The sequence below is a fragment of the Vulpes lagopus genome, chromosome 7 (assembly GCF_018345385.1).
Source record: "Vulpes lagopus strain Blue_001 chromosome 7, ASM1834538v1, whole genome shotgun sequence".
Lineage (NCBI taxonomy): Eukaryota > Metazoa > Chordata > Mammalia > Carnivora > Canidae > Vulpes > Vulpes lagopus.
The window spans coordinates 5,931,748-5,953,428 of NC_054830.1; the positions used below are offsets into that span (position 1 = coordinate 5,931,748).

A 21,681-nucleotide genomic window follows, 5' to 3' on the forward strand; every position below is an offset into this window, starting at 1 on the left:
TCTGGGAAACGAACAAGGGGTAGTGGAAAGGAAGGTGGGCAGGGGGATGGGGTGACTGGGTGATGGGCACTGAGGGGGGCACTTGACGGCATGAGCACTGGGTGTTATACTATATGCTGGCAAATTGAACTTCAATAAAAAAAATATACCAAAAAAGAGAACTGTCTGCTTTTATTGCTGGCCACTCTAGGTGTGACAGACCTACCAGCTTCATCAAGAGACAAGCTCAGGGATACGGGGAACTCTGCAGGACCCCGCCCTGCCCCTTGAATGGTCTGGAAGGGCCCTGCCTCTGCCTTTTAGGGACCTCAGCAATTAGCGAGGATGGTTAATGAACCTATGAGAACAAAACCCCGTTCCGTTCAGTTCCATCGGGGTGTTTCGACTCCTTCTGATGAACAAGTTTAACCAGTTCACAGGGGCCAGCCAGGTGCAGGCTCTGGAACATTTTACCAAGAGAGAAGTAGTCATAATCACTCCTAAAGGATGACATCGACACCAGTGGAAATGACCTTTCAATGTGGGGTCGATGAGGGGCAAACCTGGTCAGAGGGACCCCCTGGGCTGGAAGGTGACTGCTTAGAAAGAGAAAGTTGGTGTTTCGCCTCATGATTTACAGATCTGAGAAAAGAGCGTGCAGATGCCCTGTGCTGCCCGAGCCTCTCCTGGAGATCACCTGTCCCCCTTTGCTCAACTTTACATTGTTTTTGGTGTCAGTAAGGACAGCACCATCCATGGGTAGTTCAGACCCTGAAAAGCATATGCCATGTGAGTTAAGCATTTCGTGTGACCTGGGTATAAGCCAGGGGGAGGGGGAGAGGGAGAGGGAGACAAGCAGACTCCCCACTGAGCTAGGAGCCTCAGGCACGTCTTGATCCTAGGACCCTGAGATCATGACTTGAGCCAAAACCAAGAGGGGGATGCTTAGCTGACTGAGCTACCAATATGTATTTTTTTAAAAAAAGATTTTATTTATTCATGACAGAGAGAGAGAGAGAGAGAGAGAGAGAGGCAGAGACACAGGCAGAGGGAAAAGCAGGCTCCATGCAGGGAGCCAGACATGGGACTCGATCCCGGGTCTCCAGGATCACACCCTGGGCTGAAGGTGGCGCTAAACTGCTGGGCCACCGGGGCTGCCCCAATATGTATTTTTTAAAAAAACCTTTTATTTGGGAAATAAAGAGCAAATGTTAGCAGAGGTGGCTATAAGGAGGGCAGAGGAAATCAAACACCTGACAGAGTCCAGTGGCTTTCTCTTTCACTAGATAAAAAGCATTCTGTTAAAGGTGGAAGGCAGGGAAGAAAACACATGCACATACAATGCCAGAAAAAACCTGTTTGCTTCCAGTAGCCTGGGGAATTACTCAAGGGCACTGCATTTCTGTAAAAAACCGACAACTGAAATGGTGTCAGGGGTGTTGAGGCTCCATAAGGAGCTCCCAGGGCAAACTCACATCTGAGAGAATCCCCTGTCCCCTTCACCTGTGTCCCTCACCAAATTTACAAAATCGGAGTCACAGCCCTAGAAACAGAATAGTAAAAATCATGAGTCCTCTGCAGTGGTGAGCAAGTTCCAGCCAGAGGGCCAGCCACCTATTGTTGTAAATAAAGTTTTATTGGAACACAGCCACGTCCACTTGTTTCCTGGCTGTCTGGGGCTGCTTTCAGGAGTAGCTGCAACAGGCGCTGTATGGTCTGCAAAGTCTAAAATATTTACTATTGGCCTCTTTGCAGAAAAAGTCTGCTGGTTCCTGGTCTACTTTATTCACTTGGTTCGTTCTGGAAGGGAGGGCCTATTGCAACAACCAAAATGCACCCAGCAGGGCTCATGTGGCACGAGAAGCTCCTGCTTTTAATCCCCGACACACGGAAGGGAATGGAATAAAGGAAGCAGTGAAGTGGATTAACTGTGTGAACTCATTACCGAATTCCAGAGCCCTGAAATAGTCTATGCTGGTAGCAAACAGGTATGAGGTTGCTTTCCGAGTGTCTCAGGATCCCCCACACACTGCTAAGAACGCTGGCTCTAACTATTAATAGAAGTCGGCAACCAGCTCCTGTATCAGGAAAGTTCCAGAACCTTGCAAGGACCTTTACTAGCATTCCTTTTAGTACTGCAAAGGTGTGAGCTTGAATATATTTTAATATATTTCACATCTCAAGGTCAGGAAGAAAGCAATTTCACGTACTTATGTAAGCTAGGTGCAGGGCCAAGCATATGGGCCTATCTTTTCCTACCTAAATTGATAAGACTTTTATATTTGATGAAGGAGGTATCTGAATGCACGGGGGAAAGAATAGATTACATAGGGACAGGGAGACAAGCAAACATTCAACACATCGTAGCATCTGGCACCTGTTTATATTGTATAGCAAATTATATTCACAAGGGAATCAGATTTAGAAGCTTTTCAAGCAAGAAACTAGGCCTTAAGATCTCCTCTGCTTTCCTCTCTTCGCTTACTGGGTTGAGTGAGTCAATGTCTAATGCTTATTTTCACTTTAAATCATCTGAAAATTACAACGTGTTGTAAAAAATCTAAGAAATGAGTACCAATAGCTTGTCAACTTGTTCTCATTTACGAGTCGCTGGAAATAGAAGGTTCCTGTAGTTGGGTGAATATGGTCCCCTCAAAATTAATGTCCACCCAGACCTCGGAATGTGGCCTCTTTTGGAAAGAGGGTCTTTGCAGATACAATTAACTTAAGGATCTCAAGATGACATCATCCTGGATTAAGGGTGAGCCGATGACTGGCACCTTTACAAGGCGAAGAAGATTTAGATGCAGAGAGATACACAGATACACAGACAGACATGCAGAGGCGAAGGCCAAGTGAATATAGAGGCAGAGATGGATGTGATACAGCCGTAAGCCAAGGAACCATGGCCTAGGGTAGCCTTCCAGGATCCTTCCCTAGAGCCTTCAGCAGAGGGTGCGATCTTGCAGACACCTTGATTTCAGACTTTTAGCCTCCGGAACGGTGAGAGAATAAATTTGTTATTTTAAGCTTTAGGTGGTAGTGATTTGTTACAGCAGCTCTAAGAAACTAGTACAGTTGTCAAAAGTCAAAGCTATTAATTGAACTGCTAAATGCTCCATCCTTTGCTAAACTTTTTCCTACACTTGGTGCACTGGGATCCCAAGGCAATGTTCTGACACTGAGGACTGTGACCCCTTAGTGAGTTGGGGAAACAGCTTCCCACAAAATAAAATAGAATGCAAAGTGCCAGAGTCTATCATGAGCAATAAAGAGGAGTATTCTTATTCTTTGGTAAAACTCTGGATCCCATCGTGTATGTGTGTACTACTTTTCATCGTGGTCATGGTCAAAATCAAACACATGGTAGAGTCCCAGAAGCCCCTATCTCTGGGCCCATCTGCAAGGTGAACCTTCTAGACCAACGGAAAGCTAACTCAGTTTGGATCTTCAGGGGGAAGTAGGTTTGTGGTCACCAGAGGCTTGGGAACTGGAAATGGGAAGTGGCTGCTTGTGGCTCCTTGATTTTCCTTTTGGGGTGAGGAATACATGTAAATATATTTAAAACCATCAAATCATATGCTTTAAAGGGGTGAATGTCATGGTATGTGTATTATAATACCCCCATTTAAAAAAAGCAGCAGCTGACTGGCTGATTCTGTGGACAGCAGGGAAACTAAAGGGCCTTCCCCTTTGACAGGGCTTTTGGAACATTCTAGAAGAGGGAGAACCGCCAAAAGGAAGGTTTAAGCTTCCTGCTAATAAGCTGGGTGGAGCTAAGAACACACTCAAAAGCACTAATTTACAAGATGTGACTTCAAGGGGAGCCTGGATGGCTCAGCGGTAGAGCATCTGCCTTTGGCTCAGGGCATGATCCCGGAGTTGCAGGATCGAGTCCCAAATCGGGCTCCTTGAGTGGAGCCTGCTTTCTCCCTCTGCCTGTGTCTCTGCCTCTCTTTCTCTGTCATGAGTAAATAAAGTCTTTTTTTTTTTTTTTTTAAATGTGACTTCTAATTAATCCTCAAACTTCTGGAGCAGCCCATAGTAGTTACACTTCATTTTTCAAAAACTTATTTTTACTTATTGGTACATACATTCTACACTTGTTTAATGAAGTTATATTTTTAAGATTAAAGAAAAAAAAAGCCCCCAAATCAACAACTAAGCTATGTTTTGACTGCTGCAACCCTGATACCTGGGACACAGCAGAGGCCTGGTGTTGAATGAATGAACGAACACACCCAGACCCTGCCCAGCCCTTCACAAGCAATCACGATCCTATGAAATGAGGAATGTTATTATATTCTAATTTGAGAGACAGGAAACTGAGGATCAGGGTATTTAAGTAGCAGCTCTAATACCACAGAAACAGGCCTGAGCTCCCTGCTACCATCTTTCTGCTCACGTGTGTATAGAGAAGGGGCAAGGAGGGTGGCCTGCTGGAGACACACAGAATCCTTAGTGAGGCCTAGAGTGCTAGAAACTTCCAGAGTAAAAGGGAATGCTGGAGGGGGTGGGGGTGGGGGAACAGGTCCCAGGTCAAATGAGGATTGGAGCTTTCAAGCACTGGAGATGGAAAGTGGGTGTGCGCATTCCCTACAGCTGCTGTAACAAATTACCACAAACTGGCTGAAAACAGCACAAGTTATTCTCTGGTGGGGCTGCAGGGCCTAAGGCTGAGATGGGTCCGGAGGGCTGCCACCTTCTGGAGGCTCTAGGGGAGAACATGTTTCCTGGCTTTTCCAGCTTCTAGTGGCACCTGCTGTCCTTGGTTTCCTGCCCCTCCATCTATGCCAGAGGCCATCTACACCCCCATCTATACCTTCTCACCTCTCTCTGACCTCTGCTTCCACCATCACACCTCCTCTGACCCGGACCCTCCTGCCTCCCTCTCATGAGGACTTTCTGGATGTTATTGGTGTCACCTAGATAATCCAGGCTCACCTTCCATCTCCAGATCCTTAATCACACCTGCAAAATTCCATAAATTGCCATAGAAAGCCACCTATTTGCAGTTCTTGGGGGTTAGGATGTGGGCATCTCTGGGGGCCATTGTCCTGCCTACCATACTGGTTATGACGTTTTCACAACACCAGCATGGTGGGAGAGGTGGTGGGCTATAAATCACACAGCAGAGGAAAGACGCAGATGTCCCCCCAGGCTCCCAGGCCACAGCTCCCCATGTAGAACGTGGAGGACAAGGGTGGCTGATTCCCGCTGCGAATGGATAGAAAAGCCCCAGAACTCTAAGGGCTTATAAGAGTCCCACTCCCAAGGCTTCCCCCTCGGGTTACATAAGCACATTAACCAGATTGTGGCTCTACTGTCACATTTATTTTGTTTTCATTTCTGATGGGTCTCGTATCACTCAGCTGCCAGGTTCTCTGCCTCTGCTACCTCCAACCCCTGGCAGGCAGTGACTGCTATCCTGTTCCGCCCCCATCTGGTCCCCAAGCACCACCTCAGGGCCCCTGATGGTCTATGATGGGCTACTTTTACTGATCTTAGACCCTGGAAGCCTTGGGATGGGGTATGTGGTTGGGGGTGAGGGGAAGAGACCCTGATCCGAGGGCAGGGAACACACCTTCCCCCTTTCTAGGGCAAGAGAAACTTGAGAGAGATCCAAACTGCTCATACTGACAGCACCTACATGCTTCAGGGTGCCCGTAATGAGAAAGGAAGAGTTCTAGTAGCCGATGACCTCAGGGCCCGTCCGTCCACAGGGTCACCTATATCATACTCTCTCCCACACTGTCAGCGAAGCCCTGACACACCTCCCTTTGAACAGGTCCAAGTCTCACCTCTTCCCACGCTGTCCCCATTTAGGTCCAGGTCATTTCTCAAAGAACTTCCCTGTCTCCAGCCTCTGCCTTTTCAAACTGGCCTCCACCCACTGATGGCAAGGGCTATAAAGTCCTCCACGGTAACATGCCAGCCCATAAAATGCCCAGCTCGGTGCTCCCTGGCTATACCTGATTAACAGAACCTATTTCTTGACTCTGACCCTTTTTTTTTTTTTTTAAAGATTTTTATTTATTCATGAAAGACATAAAAAGGGAGGGAGAGCCACAGGCAGAGGGAGAGGGAGAGGCAGGCTCCCCGCGGGAGCCCGATGCAGGACTCAATCCCAGAACCCCTGGACCATGACCTGAGCCAAAGATGGACAGGCTCAATCACTGAGCCACCCAGGTGCCCCTTGACTCTGACTTTCACACAAGCTGCTCTCTCTCTCTCAACAGCTGAGTCTTGGCCTAACCACCATGCCTCAGGAGAGTGGGCTTTGCGGCCTGAACCTAGGCTACATCCATGGGGAGATTGTGACCCCACATCTCTGCCTCAACCTTTGTCACAATGGAGGGCACACAGGACTTGGCAACCATCTCTTCCGTGGCAGGGACCCATCTACCATCAGCTTTAGGAAAATAAGAATCTATTAGTGTCAGCAATCTGACCCCGTGCCATTTGTGTTAGAGAGGTGCTCCCTATTTCTTTAGGGTTTTCTTCTCTTTCCCCTTTGGATTTCTAGCTACCTAGTTTCTTCTTTTTTTCTTTTTAAGATTTTATTTACTTACTCATGAGAGACACAGAGAGAGACAGAGACACAGGCAGAGGGAGAAGCAGGCTCCCTGCAGGGAACCCGATGCAGAACTTAATCCTAGGAAACTGGGACCACGACCTTAGCCACTGAGCCACCCAGGTTCCCGCTAGCTACCTAATTTCAACCCACTTCTTGAAATTCTGTCCCATGCCCATAACCACTATGCTTCTAATTCTCAGCCTGTGTCTTGTCTGCCTCTCTCTTATTTAACAGTTTTACGGAGATGGAATTCACATACTTTACACCTCACCCTTTTATGGCATACGATTTCATGGCTTTTAGTGTATTCAGGATTGTGCATCTATCACCACAATTTTAGAACGTTTTCATCACCCCTGAAAGCAACCCTGCACGCTTGGCAGTCACTCTCCATTCCCCTCCTTCGAGCCCTAGGCAACCACTAACCTATTTTTTTTTTGTCTTTATGTATTTGCCTGTTCTGGCTATTTCACCTAAATGGAATCAGAAGATATGTAGCCTTTTGGGACTGGCTTCTTTCACTTAGCACGACGTTTTTCAAGGCTCATCTGTGTTGTTAACACGTTTGAGAATGGCATTACTTTTTATTGCTAATATTGTATAGCTGGATCACATTTTATTTTTCCATTCATCTGATAGACATCTGGATTGTTTTCACTTTTTGGCTACTGTGAGTAACACTCCTGTGAACATCTGTGTACCAATCTCTGTGCAGACCTATATTCATCCCTCTCAGGCATATACCTAGGAGTGGAATTGCTCGATCATATGGTAGCTCTGTTTAACTTTTCGAGGAACTGCCAGACTCGTTTTCCACAGTGGCTGCCCCATCTTACGGCCCTACTAGCAGTATAGAGGAGGGTCTCAGTTTTTTCATCTTCCCATCCCTCTTTAAATTCTTTGATTAGGAGCCTCCAAGTGGACACTGCAGAAGATCACAAGAGCCATCAATCACCACATCCTGGTATTATGAGCACCACAGAGCTGACTCCCTTCCTGCTTCCTATGCCCACAAATGCTGTTTTTTGCTCTCCATTATGTCTGGTCAGTTACTTATCCATTTCAGTTTTTTTTTTTTTTAAAGATGCAGGCTCCATGCAGGGAACTCGATGTGGGACTCGATCCCAAGACACCGGGATCATGGCCTGGGCGGAAGATGGAAGACAGACGCTCAACCGCTGAGCCACCCAGGGGTCCCTCCATTTCAGACTTGTGAGGGGACTAGTAAAGTCATTAACTAACACCACTACTGTGGATGGCTCCTCGATTTATTACTCTTCCTAAAGTCAATTTCGCTCAGCAAATCAGAGCTATCCATAAACAGTACATAAAAATGTCCTTGTGCACGGGAACATGCTGGATTCCAGCTAAGGTCCTTTCCTCCCTCTGCCCCACGCTGCAGTGGAGCCAGGGGGCACCTGCTTAGACCACCTCTTTTTTTTTTTTTTTTTTTTTTTGGGCCTTTCTCAACTCACCTCCTGAAACTCACTCACAAAAATAACCAGATGACAAAATGTTCTGAATTAGACAGTGGTGACAGTTGCACAACTCTGTGAAAGTATTAAAATCCACTGAATGGCACATTTTAAAAGGGTGAATTTTATGGTACTTGAATTATAGCTCAATAAAGTTGCTATACTAAGAGGGGAAAAAAGGAGTGACATTAAGTTTAAAATGTAACCACCCACGATGTGTTAAATGTATATTCTTAGTTGAATCTTTTTTTCTTTTCTTTTTTTTTTTTCCTTTCTTTTCTTTCTTTCTTTTTTTTCTTAGTTGAATCTTTAGAATTTTTTTTCATGGGATCCCTGGGTGGCTCAGCAGTTGAGTGTCTGCTTTCCGCCCAGGGCGTGATCCTGGAGTCCTGGGATCAAGTCCCACATTGAGCTCCCTGCAGGGAGCCTGCTTCTCCCTCTGCCTGTGTCTCCACCTCTCTCTCGCTCTTTCATGAATAAATAAATAAAATCTTAAAAAAAAAAAAAAGAATTTTTTTTTCATGATATGATGTAAATCAATTTTTAAATTTGTATTTGCTACTTAGAACACAACCAACTGCAACTTTATACTCAGTTGAAAACTATCTCAAAACAAAAGGGGAGGAGGAAGCAAGTTGAATCTTACACTCAAGGGCAATTTTAACAACAAAAAATAAGCACCCCAGCAGGGGCCCTTTTACTGAGGACATTATTTTAATCAGTTCACCCCCTCCCCCATCAGTCACATTCCTCCTCCAGAAAATTCCTAAGGGCAGCTCCAGAGCTGCTACAGGAATTATTTTGCACCTGGAGAAAGGGTTTTCAAAACATAGCAGCTCTCCACCACTTTGGGGGTTGGTGGGTAGAATTCAACTAATAAATAACAAAGAAACAAATTGTTTGGACTCTGTAGAGTTTTAAATTACTTAAAGAGTGCTGAGATGAAAAGGTTTTCAAAGTCTTAGAGGGAATTTGAAGAAATGGAAACAGGACCTAGGGTGAAAGAGGAAGAATGAAGGAGACCTTGACACAAGGATCAGAAATATGCTAAACATGTGGTAGGTAAACACCCAGGGAGGCACAGCTGGTGACCACAGCCCTGGTCCCAGGGGCTGGTGACAAGGGTAATGGCCCTGCAGCCAGTGGTAATTGCTACTGTGTGACAAGAATGAAAATTATAACATAGCTTATGCCAGAAACAATGTACTTCCCACTTCAGCTTTCAAAGTGGGGGCATTCTCAAGTCAACTTAGGAAAAAGAGAAAGGAAAAAAAAAGAATCAAAGAATCGCTTTTTCCATTTCTCTAGGCATGCCCCCTAAAAGGAAAATAAGCTATATAATAAACCCAGACAAATGTTTACAAGAATTGAATTTATCTTGGCTTTCTGGCATTATGCTCTTACTCACTTTAGAACCTTTTTCTCTATAGGGCTTGATCCACCGAATAGCAAACTCCTGGTAAAGTGGACGCTCTGACCCAGTCGGAACAAGAAGCGAGATGCTCAAGTTTTCCAGACTCTTTATTATTTGCAGTGTCCACCTGAAAACACAGGCCTGGGGGGCGGGGCGTGGGGGGGGCATGCACATATATAACACAGACTCTATGACATTTATTGAGCATTCACTATATGCCAGGGACTCTGCTATGCACGTTACACATATTACCTCATCGAATCTCTAATCCTTATTCCCATTTTAAAGAGGGGGGTGAGGTGGGGAACCGAAGCTTAGCAAGGCTGCAGGGCTACATGGCGAGTATGTGGTACAACTGAGACCAGCACCCAGATCTGATTTGACTCTCAAACCTGTGTCTTGACAGTTCTCCACACAGCTGCAGGATTAATCATTCACCCAGATACCTGCAAAATCATCCCCAAACCGCCCTTGGCCATGGGGCTGTTCGTCAAGCTGTCCTGAACTCTCTCTCTACTCAACAAGAAGAAAGAGGCGCTTTAAGGCTTTTGGCTGGAGCTCCACTCTCCCCAAAAGAGACGAAGGGGTGGGGGTGGGGGGAAGAGCTGTGCTCTCCATTCACTTCCACGGTAACACTTTTTTTTTTTTTTTTCTTTTTCCGCCCAGGAAAACTTTGTAGACTCTGCACCAGCCATCTCTTCTAACGCTTCCATCTCAACAGAGCAACAGGTAAAAAAAAAAAAAAAAAAAAAAGAAAAAGGACAGGGAGAAAAGAACTACCACAAACCATGCAAGGATCAAGGGCCTCGGATTCCGCCCTGCAGTGAAGGCTGCCCTGCATCATCTAAATTCTTCCGCGGGGAACCGGGGTAAGGAAGATTCGGCTTGGCCGCCCCCTGAAGCTCCCCCGAGCGGAGGGCGTCCACTCCACGGAGCGAGTTCTCTGCAGAGAAGCAGCAGCGCCGCGCGGGTTACGGCTGACGGTTATCACTACGGCCCCGGTCCTGCCCCGGGCGCTCCTCAACCCGGAGCCCGGTGACCTCCCTCTCCGGAGCCGGGGGAGGCTGCACCGCCCTAGGGCAGGAGCTCCGAGAGGGCCGCCGGGCATCGTCCGCACCCCCGCATTCGCCAGCCAGAGCCCCCAAGCACTGAAGGGGCAGCCTGACCGGCAGGACCCGCCCGCCGGCTCCGAGGGGTCCGGGACGGGGGGGCGGGGGCCGGCCCGAGGCTGAGGCAGCCCCGGGGGTCCCGCGCCCGAGGCCGCCCCCCCCGGGGCCCGACGGCGCCTGCCCGAGGCACGAGGCCTCCCTCCCGAGCTCCGTTCTTCACGGGCCCGCCCCGCTGGCCTCACCTCGGCCCGGTCCCCCGCAGGCCGCTCGCCGCCGCCGCTGCTGCCGCCGCCGCCGTTGCAGCCCGGCCTCCGCCGATCCACAGTGGCCCGCAGCCCCGGGGCCGGAAGCGGGAAGCCGCGCGGGCGAGCTGCGCAAGCGCGACCCCGCCCCGAAGGCGGGACAGGGGGCGTGGCCCCGGAAGGGGGCGGGGCTGGCGGGGCTCGCGGGGCTCGCGGGGCTGGCGGGGCTCGCGGGGCTCGCGGGGCTGGCGGGGCTCGCGGGGTTCGCGGGGCTCGCGGGGCTCGCGGGGCCAGGGAGCTGCAGACTTTGCCAGGGGCTGCGCGGGGACCCGGCGGGGAGGGGGGTCTTGTGGGGGACCCCGGGACCGAACCGGGAGGGTCCTCGCGATGGAGATAAGGGCGATCCTCGGGGGCGGATCCGCGGGGCTGGGGGTGGGGGGCGCCTGGGCACGTCTACGGGGATCGAGCCTGGGGTGAGAAGCCTGGGGGCAGGGTGCAAGCCCCTGGGGCAGCGCCCATTACAGGAAGCTAGACACATCTGGGGAAAATGAGCCATAGGCCTCTCAGGGGGTCCCAGACACCCCAACCTGGGTACAGCCGGATGCCCCCCCATGCACACCGGACACCCAGACAGGTGCCATCAGATACTCAAGACATGGGGCCGCCTATCCCCAAATAGGTCAACGCCCCACCTCGTCAGTTACTCCAAAATATCCAGACTCCGAAAAGCGTGCCAAATACCCCAAAGTACCAGACGTTTTCACCCAGGAGCCCTACAGAAGCATGCCAGAGACCCTACTTGCAAACTTAGAGACACTCGGCCAAAACACATGCCAGAAACTCCAAAACAGGTATTCAGCACCTAAAATACATGCCAGCTCCCCCCCCCCACACACACAGGTGTTCTTAGACACCCAAAGACATGCCAGATGCCTCCCCCAGCGCCGCCACCCCGCTCAGGTGCCATCAGACTTCCCAGCCCTGGAGGCTGCTTGTTCCAATCCGGGCCCACCACTGCTGAGGCTGCTGGGCAGAACCCAGGAGAGGAGCCAAGCGCTTCTTTTGCCCGGTTCACGCCGGCCAACCAGGCCGAGATCTTTCCAAGCCAAACTCACTTCAAAACACCCACAGTCTGTGGTTGGGAGCCCTCAGTTCCGAACAGGGTGACAGGGTCCCCACGTGACCTGGCTTCAGTTTAAGTCCATTTTGCCATGGTCAAGAGAGAGAGCAGGACCGGGAAATTGGAAGTTCCAGAAGTGCAAGGACATGCTTCATCAGAGGTCAGAAACCCTGACCCAGGTACTTTTGAGGTCTCAATGGATGTGTAAACATTCACTCTCTGAGTTCCTATGACTTTTGGACTTTATTCCAAAGGCAGTGGAGCCATTGAAAATTTTAAGCAGGAAACGTGGGACGATCCTTATTTCTATAGCTGTCTTGGTTATAGAAACCTTCAGGTTGACACAGATCTCCCCTAAATGTAGAAACCAACTTTCTCAAGGAGCTTGGCAACAAGAAGAGGTATCTCTTGTCTATCTTTTATCTTTCTTACCATTGTACATTTATTATGTCCTTCTCAGGGGTCAAGGACTCTGCTGAGAGCTACAGAGACACAGGGAACGTAAGTCTATGACAGTGTTTCTCAGTCTTGGCACTGTTGACAGCTGGGGCTGAGTAATTGCCTCTTGTTAGGGGCTGTTCTGTGAATCGGAAGATGTTGAACAGCACCCCTGGCCTCTATCCACTTAGGTGCAAGCAGTACCCCAGTCCTGACCACCACAACAGAAATGCCTTCAGATATCACCAACATCCCCTTGGCTGACAGCAACTGGCCTAAGAGACACTCTGACACTGATACAGTCGCCCAATCCACAATCCAAGCTTCCTGGGGGAGGTGGCCCTGGCTTTGTCCTAAAGGGTGAGTAAGAGTCAGGTGGCCAGAGGAGTTCCAGGAACAGCACTGAACGAGCAAAAGCGCAGGTGATGTGTATGGGCAGCCAGGAGACTTCATGGTGGCTGAGTAGTGGAAGGGAAAAGTGACAGGTAGGTGAGGTCAGGCCATGGAAAACCTCAGAGGTCAAGGTCTGGAATGGTGTTCTGTCCGTGGGGCTGGCCTCTGGGAAAGCATCTCAGCTTTACCCTGGGGACCCACCTTCCATAATTACCTGAAGTGTGACTCATTCCCTGCTCTGTTTAACTTACTATAGGGCTGCTTCCTCTAAGGGACGATAGTAACATCTGGCTTTGAATACCTCCAGGGGTAGATAGGCTTGTGGCTATACCTGGGAGTTGTCTGCTCTTAGCCTGTTGGGAGTGAGCCACAGCTGTTCTGACCTCACAGACCTCCTACACAAGTGTGGGATCTGTGGTCAAAGCCCATGGTTGTGGGTCTGCGATTTAGTTGCTAGCTTTCACTCAACAACACATGATGATGAGGAGGAAGAGGATGGACGCTACCATTGCCTGTATATACCAGGCACTATGCTAAGGGCAACCCATATATTTTCTTTTACACAAACCCAAATCTTCTGGGACCTCAAATTCCTGTCCTGAAAAATCAAATGTTGTATCCAGGAGGTGGGGGCTTGATTGCCACCATCCTGAGAGAGGGCTGGATTGAATTACTTGCTTCCAAAGAATAGAGCATGCAAAGGGGGAAATAAATTAATAACCTGGCAGGTATTATCTTAACCAGGGGATGAAGGGTAACATCCTCAGGGACGTGAGATCGATAGCACTTACCCCCTGATCGGATGAGGCAAGAAGTTTCCTGAACCCATAACCTTGTCTGATTATGAGAAAACATCAGACAAATCCAGATTTGGGGGCGGGGTGTTGTCCTAGGCACCTGCTAATATCTCTCGAGGCTGTCAAGGTCATGAACAATAAGGAAAGACTGAGAAACCTCCACGGCCCAGAGAGACCAGGGAGACAGGATGATTAAAGACAACGCGGTATTCTGAATTGGGTCCTGAAACCGAGAGAACCCAAGTGGAACCATGAAACCTGGTGACACCTGAGGAAAATCTGCAGTTTGATTAATGATGCTGCACCACTGTTGATTCCTAAGTTGTGACAAACGTGCTGTGGTCACAGAAGATGCTCCCATGCCGGGAACTTGGGTGAAAGTTAGAAGGGCGCCCTCTCTGCTCTCTCCACTTTGATGTGATTCCAAAATTAAAAGTCGAGGGGAGAAAAGGGGTTACCCACCCTCTCTTGGGGGGGGAGGAGGAAGAGTTAGTCTGTTGTACCAAGATAGTGCCAAGCGTTACATGGGGATTGTCGACTATAGGGGGGTTGTCGGCGTCCCTACCCGCCACCCCCCTGGGTCGTTCAGGGGCCAACTGTACAATTCTGTTCTTCGAACCTCCCAGACTGTGGTATTTCGTGAGGCAGCCCTCGCTGACTAATACACTGCCTGAGGGGTTTTCCAGTGACAAAAGCTGAGACTTGGAGGTATTTTGTGGGCCATGAAATAACGACAGGGTCCCTGCTCTTAGGGGCCTGGTGCTCTCCAGGGAGCTGAGGTCAGCCCCCACCTGGCAAGGACGAAATGGGATGAGGATGCAACAGGCAAAGGAGGCCACGAGAGAGAAGGAGAGGCAATCAAGGAGAGAAAGTGGCTGCCATCCAGAGGGCTGGGCCGGGCCACGGGACTTACCAGAGCTCAGAAAGGGTTTGCCACACAGGGGGCAGCTGGGGTGGCCGAGGAAGGTTCCCTGCGCCAGCTGGTGCCCGTTGATACATTCCTTCCTCTCTCTAGCATCCTGACCCTTGTCCTTTGCAGGCGTTGGGTTCTTCCCCTGTGGGGGGACAGAGGTGAACCTTAGAATGCCTCGTGCATTCGGACCAACCTCGAATCGCAGGACTCCAGGGCCAGGGGCCTACGGAAAGCCAGTGAAGGGAGAGGGAGGTGCCCCGGCCCCCTGACCTTCTCCTTCTGCCTGGTGACCCGACAGCGCAGGGAGCTCAGTCTGCGCTTCACCCTGGTGCTCCTGTCACTCCGCTCAGTCTTGCTGGCACCGTCCTCGCTCCTAAGGGGTGGAAAGATGAACGAGGAGGGGAAGAGGGGCAGCAGGGACCTGTCCTGCAGGTTGCCCCTGGACCCCACCTAGCATTTGTCTCCTCCCCGCGGCCCCTAGTCCCGTTACACTTCTTCTGAGGTCCCAGAACTCTCCCTCCTTCCACCTCTCACTTATTCACTCAACAAACATTTTTGGATGATTGCAAAATTCCAGGAACTGGGGAGCCTGGGTGGACAGAGGGGACTGTGACGTGGTCTCGAGCTTGGGGTCCCTCAGCAGGCCCAGGCTGGAAATCTGGGCTCTGTCTGTTTCTGCCTCTTCCTTCTGATTCATCCCCGACCTCAGCATCTAATCAGCCTAAAAATCTTCAAAGCCTTCTTCAAATCTTCAAAGCCTTCTTCCTTTGGGGTATCCCTAAATCCTGCTCCCCTCTTCCCCCTAACACCCCAGTCCCAGATCACTGTCACGCCTCTCCTGGATCCCTGGTACTCCCTTGATTAATAACTATAGTTGACCCTTGAACAACGTAGGGGTTAGGGGCACCAAGCCCTTACACATGAAAAATCCATATACAACTTCTGAGTCCCCCATACTCATACCCTACTGTTGATCAGAAGCCTTGCTGATATGCCAACGGTCAATGAACACATATTCTGTATGTTATAGGATTAGATTCTGTGTCCTAACCATAAAGTAAGCCAGAGAAAAGAAAGTTCCTTGAAGAAAATCACGAGAGAAAATACATTTACAGACCTATATTCTATTTATTATAAAAAAAATCCATATGTAAGTGGACCTATAGAGTTCAAACCTGTGTTGTTCAAAGATCAGTTGTATCTATTAAGTCAGCGGCGAACAAAGCCAGCCCCTGCAGAATTTATTCACTGGAGGGAGATTGCACACCTCGGGTCTGCAGCCCCTGCCCGCCCCCCAGCCCTGTCTGTGCTCAGCATTATCAGTCACCTAGTGTCACCAAGGTGATCTGGCCTCTGCTGACTCCCCTCACCTTCCCTCTGCCCAGCCCCGCCTGACACCATTCCTTCGGCCTTGCCCCATCTCCAGGAAGGCGCCTCTTTATTTCCCCCATCCTTCTCTCCATGTGTTGGTGAACTCCTACTACTCTTCTGTTGGAAACCAGCTCAAGCTGTCACCTCCTCCAGGAAGTCTTCCTCTGCCCTCCCAGGGTGTATGAAGAGCTTCCCCAGGCCCCACCACCACCCTTGCCCTGGCAGTTCCCTTGAGAGAATGGGGGCTCGGCCTCCTGCCCCCAGCTTAGGGACCCGCACAGAGCCCCACTGGTAAGCATGTGCAGAGACAGTGCAGGCCCCGGCCCAACGCTCCCAGCTGGGGTAGCTCAGCATACTTACTCAGACAGGAACTCAAACCAGGTGAGGTTTGAGTGGCCTCCTGCGGGGCTGACTGACAAGCGAGCTCTCTGCCGAGCCCTGCAGGGTCAGAAGGGGACAGAGACCTGGGTCAGCGGCCCCTCCATCCCCATCCTACCCCATCTCCTGCCTCTCTTGCCCAGCGCTCCCATGTGCCCAGGAGCCACATCCCATGTGCCCAGGAGCCACCATTCCTCCCACCGTGGGTTCTATCCATGGTCACTGTGGCTGGTTTTCCAGCAGAGGGTGGTAACACATCCTGGTCAGACAAAATCAGCAGGTCAGGAAGATTTTCTAGCGAATGGCAGTGTCTTGGGCAAGAGGCACCAATTCCCGTTTGTGCAAAGCTATCTCATGGGCTCGCTCCTCCCCGGTTCGTGTCCCCTGCCCTTTCGCACATTTGTCCCTCCCCCACCTCTCCTGTCCCTATTTCCGCCCCCCCTTCCCGTCTTCTCCGCACCTGTCCCCCCCACCTGTCCACTCCTACTCGGTTCCCTCTACTTGTCCTCCCCAGCTGTCTTCCCACCCCTGCATCCTCACACCTGCCTGCTTCCCACTCACCCGTGGTAATGTCGAAGTTCTTCAAGCACCTGCTGGACAATCAGCCTGGGGCAGGGGGCAGGGGAAGTGTGGATAAAAACAGCTCACAGTTGCCCCGGGGTGTAGACATATCCCCCAAGACGAGCTGTGATTGCCCAACCAGGTCCCGGTCCCAATGCAGACCCTGACCAGGAGACCCAACCCCTCCCCTGATGCTACATCAGAACCTGAGAGGCCTGTGTCTCTCCTCTGGGGAAAGGATGGTGTGGGAGAGAGAAGATGGAGGTCAGGGGGGGATTCGGGAGGGACCCCAGCCTTGACCCCGTGGCTGTCTGCTGGGGTCCCCTCCCCCACCATGAGGCAGACACTCACACATGCTCTGGTTCCACGTGGTCCTTCTCCATGCACTCCAGCACCGGGGGGCGCCAGGCCTGGAAGCAGCCCCCACCCAGGAGGTAAAGGTGAGGGGCCTCTGCACGGGCTCCCTGTGTCCCATCCCTGCAGAACTAGAGACTGTCCAGATGGGGCTCGCCATTCGGGGAGGGGAGGCGCCAGGAGGGCAGTGAGCTTAGAGAGCTCAAGCTTGGAGGAGGTGCTTGGAAGTGAGCCCCTGTGTCCCCAGAGGGCTTCTGATGTGCTAAGCACTTTGCACATGTGCATTCAGTGGACACCCCAAGTAACCCTAAGGAGATATGCTCGTTGTTCCATTCTCTCTCTTTTTCTTTTTTATATTTATTTATTTTAGAGAGAGAGTGTGTGCCAACGAGAGGGAGAGAGAATCTCAAGCCGACTCCCAGCTGAGCGTGGAGCCACCACGAGGCTCCATCTCACGACCCTGAGATCAGGACGTGAGCCAAGACCAAGAGTCGGACGCTTAACCGACTGAGCCGCCCAGGCGCCCCTAATTGCTCCATCCTTATAGAGAAAGCCACAAGGCTCAGAGACTTGCTAGAAGTGCTAGGTTTGGGTTTAGACGTCAGGTCTATCTGACAGCAGAAAGACACAAGCTCTTAGGAGATTCAGAGATAAAGAGGGAGATAAAGAAGAAGCCAGAGGTAGAGACAGAAGAAGAGCCCTAGGGGAGCAAGGAGATGGTGGTGGCACCGCCCACTCTGCCTAGAGGCCCTGGGGGGGAGGGGAGGGGCAGAAGCGGGCTACCTCTCCCCCACCCTGCTACCGCCCCCCCCAAGGAATTCTGCTCAGTCCCTGCACATGGGACCCTCAGCCCCCTCCAGGAGTAGCCCTTTCCCCTCTCAGGCCCATCTGGGGCGCCATCCAGGGAACCCCTCAGCAGAAACCCCCTACCCTTCTTGGTTTGAATGATGGAACCCCCCAGGCTGGGCTACCTTGAGGAGCTGGAGTGGGCACCTCCAAAGCCCGAGAGATTTCCAGGGAGCTGATCTCATCGAAGGACAGGGGGACCGACCGTGACCTCACTCTTTTCTCAGGGCTGTCACATTCCTGCAGGGAATAAGCATCTCGCTAAGCCAGGGAGGCAGCCCGGGCTGCAGGCAGGCTCCCTAGATGGAGGGTCCACAGCCCCAGCCCCCGGGCGCAGGTAGGGCTTCCCTCAGCCACAGGGCATGGGGATGGATCTCCGTAGCCATGGCTGAGGGCTGGAGCCAAACCTTCCCGAGCCATGGGCTGGAGTCCTGGCCAAGAACTACCCCGGCTCTGTACTGGAGCCCCAAAACTCTATGCTCCAGATTTCAGCCCATCAGGGATTTCTCCCCAGGTCGTGGCCCTGGGCAAAGATGCCCCAGCCACAGGCCACAGCCCTGAGGCTGGAATCCCAGACCTGAGACCGGATCTACCCAGCCATGGGTGGGGCTTCCTTCTAGCTGCAGAGATGGGGAGGCCAGCTCCCCTGCCTCCTAGATCATGGCTTGTGCTTGGAATTGAGCATCCCCTACTGTGGACCCCACCCCAACGAAGAACCCTCAGGCCTGAGCTGGAATCTCAGGACTTGACTCCCCAGTCCACCCCATGGCCAACCCCGCTGTGACAGGTCAGTCCCACCAGCTTATGGGTAAGAAGCTCCTTCCCACCTGTCACACTGGCCCCTGGGCTCAGACTTGTGTTATTGTCGGGGTGGCTGCAGGTTGCACCCACCTTGCCTGGGTTCTCTGCTGGGGTCCCAGCCCTGGAGAGACACTCTTTGGTCCAGGCCTGCAGATCCTCTCCCGGCTGGTTCAGAGCAAGGCTGGCCAGTGTCCGAGGGAGATAGGGCCCCTCGTTCACAGCTGAGGCATTGAAGCTGAGCCTGGTGGAAGAAACGAGGAAATCAGGTCTTTAGTGTGTTTCTTCCACCTGGTGGTAGCCCCAGGGGCCTCCTGGGGGAACCTGCCTTGGATCCTTCTGGGGCAGGGAGGAGTGGTCAGAATGCAGAGAGGTGTTCAGTCTCCCTATATCAGAGGGGTGGCCTTGCTGGGAACCTGCAGGGGCATCCATGTCTTTGCGTGGCAGACACGACAATTTTACACAGAATAGATTTCTATTTGCGGTGGCTTGGGAGGGGTTGAGGGAGGCAGGTGGGGGTGGCTAACGCACCCCCTCTGCTGTTTGGGGCTTCTGCTGTGCGTGGAGTCAAGCACACGTCTGTGTTTTAATCACAAGTGCATCTGTGGCTTTGCGCATCTGTGTGTGACCAGTGTGCTTGTCACACATTTGGGCTTTTATGTATGGGTTGGAGCAGGGTGAGTGTACGAGACTGCAGGCATGTACACCCAGTGTGTATGGGCAAGTGCTCGTGTTTGGGGTTGTGTGTGCCTGCAGCGTGAGCACACAGTCTTCATTTTGGGGTTGTGCACGCTTACTTGCTCAGTGAGCGTTTGCCTGTGCCGAGGACTTGCAAGCCCCCACAGGCTCTGTGTATCTCTGGAGGGGGTCCTTTGGGCTGCCTGTGACAGTGCAGACACCCCGGTGTGGCCTGCAGGGGGTGGGGCCCTGTCCCCTCCTGGGAGTGTGTCAGTGGCCGGCTGACCTTTCCCAGCTCTCAGAGCAGCTCCGTGACCTCTCCCAGCTGCGTCTCCGAGGCAGGGTCTGCGGCTCTGCTGAGCTGGAGAGGGTGGATTCTCCTCCAGCCTCTTCGCTGGTGGGGCCACTGTCCCTGGGCCTCTCTGGCTGGCTGTCGGCAAAGGCCCCAAGGCCCAGGTCCTGGAGATACTCGCTGCCCTGCAGGGCTCCCAGATCCAGATCCTCCAAGCTGTCGCAGAACTGGGGAATACCATCCTCCTGCAGGCCGGGGTGGGGGAAGAAGAAGCTGTTGACCCAGGGCAGCAGAGGCCCCAGCCCCAAGTCCTGCCATCCCCCTCCGGTCCAGCCTGGGCTCAGGGCCCTCCTCATGCCAGGTGGGGGTTTGTCCCCTTAGCACTCTAACCTGTCCCTCAAGGCCTCATCTCAAAGAAGGGGCTGGAAGTCCAGGCTTTCTAGCCTTGACTCCACCTCACTAGGTGACTTCCCCTCTGCTAGGCTTAGGAAAGGGACGTAATGACCTCTGCCCTGCCCCCTCCCCCGACTAGTTCAATGTTCAGTCTCTGAGTGCACTTTGTAGAAGTGCTGCATGGAGTGGAGTCACCCTGGATGCTAATGGCAAGAATTCAGGCAGTGTCGGGGCTCCCTGTTCCTGGGCTGCTTGAAACATCTCCTCATGGGGCTCTTGGCTTCCCAAGTCTCCCTCCCTGGCCGGGGCTGGGGTGAGGCAAGTGAGGACCTTGCTTCAGGCACAAAATCAGACTGGGTGCCCTCTCACCAAGAAATCCAGAAGCATCATATGTGGGTGCGCATGTAAGAGTAAAGCAAGGAGATCCACAATGGGTGTGTTGTCAAAATGTTAAATAATGACAGTATCGGGCCCCTGTGCTTGTACCACTCACCTGGCTCATGGCCCTTATTCCTGGCCCTGCTCCCTCCTACCAGAGTCTGGGACACCCCAGCGCATAAGCCAATAGCTTCCCCTCCCCAACAGGTAGATGCCCAGGGAGAACGTGCCTCATGCCACCACCCACCGCGAGGCCGCAGTGTGCCAGGTGCTGGTAGGCACGGAAGGTGCACAGATGTGGACCACCACGCGCCAGGAGCCAGAGCCCCAACATTGCCACCCTGAACCAATTGCGCCTTATCCCTAATGCCACAGCAGCCCCACCAGGGGGCATTGTTATCCCACTTTCCAGATCAGAAGACTGAGGCTCAAGGAGGAAGGAGGACTCCCCCGGATCACACCGCCGACCAATGGCAGAGCGGGACTCAAACAGGTCTGTCTGGATCCAAGCCCCATGCTTGCTTGCTTGCTTGCTTGCTTTTAAAGATTTTATTCATTTTATTTTAAAGATTTTATTCATTCCCTGCAGGGAGCCTGATGCGGGACTCAATCCCAGGACCTTGAGATTATGACCTGAGCTGAAGCCATGAGTTGGATGCTTAAGCAACTGAGCCAACCAGGTGCCCTGAACATGCAACTCTTGATCTTGAGGTCATGAGTTCAAGTCCCATGTTGGGCATAGAGATTACTTTTTAAATGAATAAATCAAAAGATTGGTGATGATGTTAATAAACGTGATTAAAAATAAAAGTCCCCCAGTGACCCTGGGGTGGCTCAGCGGTTGAGCATCTGCCTTGGGCCCAGGGCGTGATCCTGGAGTCCGGGGATCGAGTCCCACGTCTGGCTCCCTGCAGGAAGTCTGCTTCTCCCTCTGCCTGTGTCTCTGCCTCCCTCTCTGTGTCTGTCATGAAAAAATAAATAAAATCTTAAAAAATAAAAAAAGTCCCCCAGGGGCACCTGGGTGACTCAATTGGTTAAGTATCTGAATTCAGCTCAGGTCATGATCTCGGGATCCTGGGATTGAGTCTTGTGTTGGGTTCCCCACTCAGCGTAGAGTCTTCTCCCTCTCCCTCCATCCCTCCCCAACCCTGATGCACACGCTCTCTCTCTTTCTC

General features: G+C 51.8%; 1 protein-coding gene across 1 annotated transcript in view; it reads right to left on the minus strand.

Moving 5' to 3' along the window:
- The window catches only part of ARHGEF18 (Rho/Rac guanine nucleotide exchange factor 18), a 65,416-nt gene extending 46,426 nt beyond the window's left edge, over positions 1-18,990 (minus strand). The window contains 7 exon segments of the mRNA XM_041760596.1: positions 14,458-14,599; positions 14,728-14,830; positions 16,189-16,266; positions 16,768-16,812; positions 17,119-17,177; positions 18,093-18,207; positions 18,859-18,990. Of these exon segments, the coding sequence (XP_041616530.1) occupies positions 14,458-14,599; positions 14,728-14,830; positions 16,189-16,266; positions 16,768-16,812; positions 17,119-17,177; positions 18,093-18,152 (487 nt within the window). The 5' untranslated portion in view covers positions 18,153-18,207; positions 18,859-18,990.
- Positions 18,991-21,681: the final 2,691 nt, after the last annotated feature.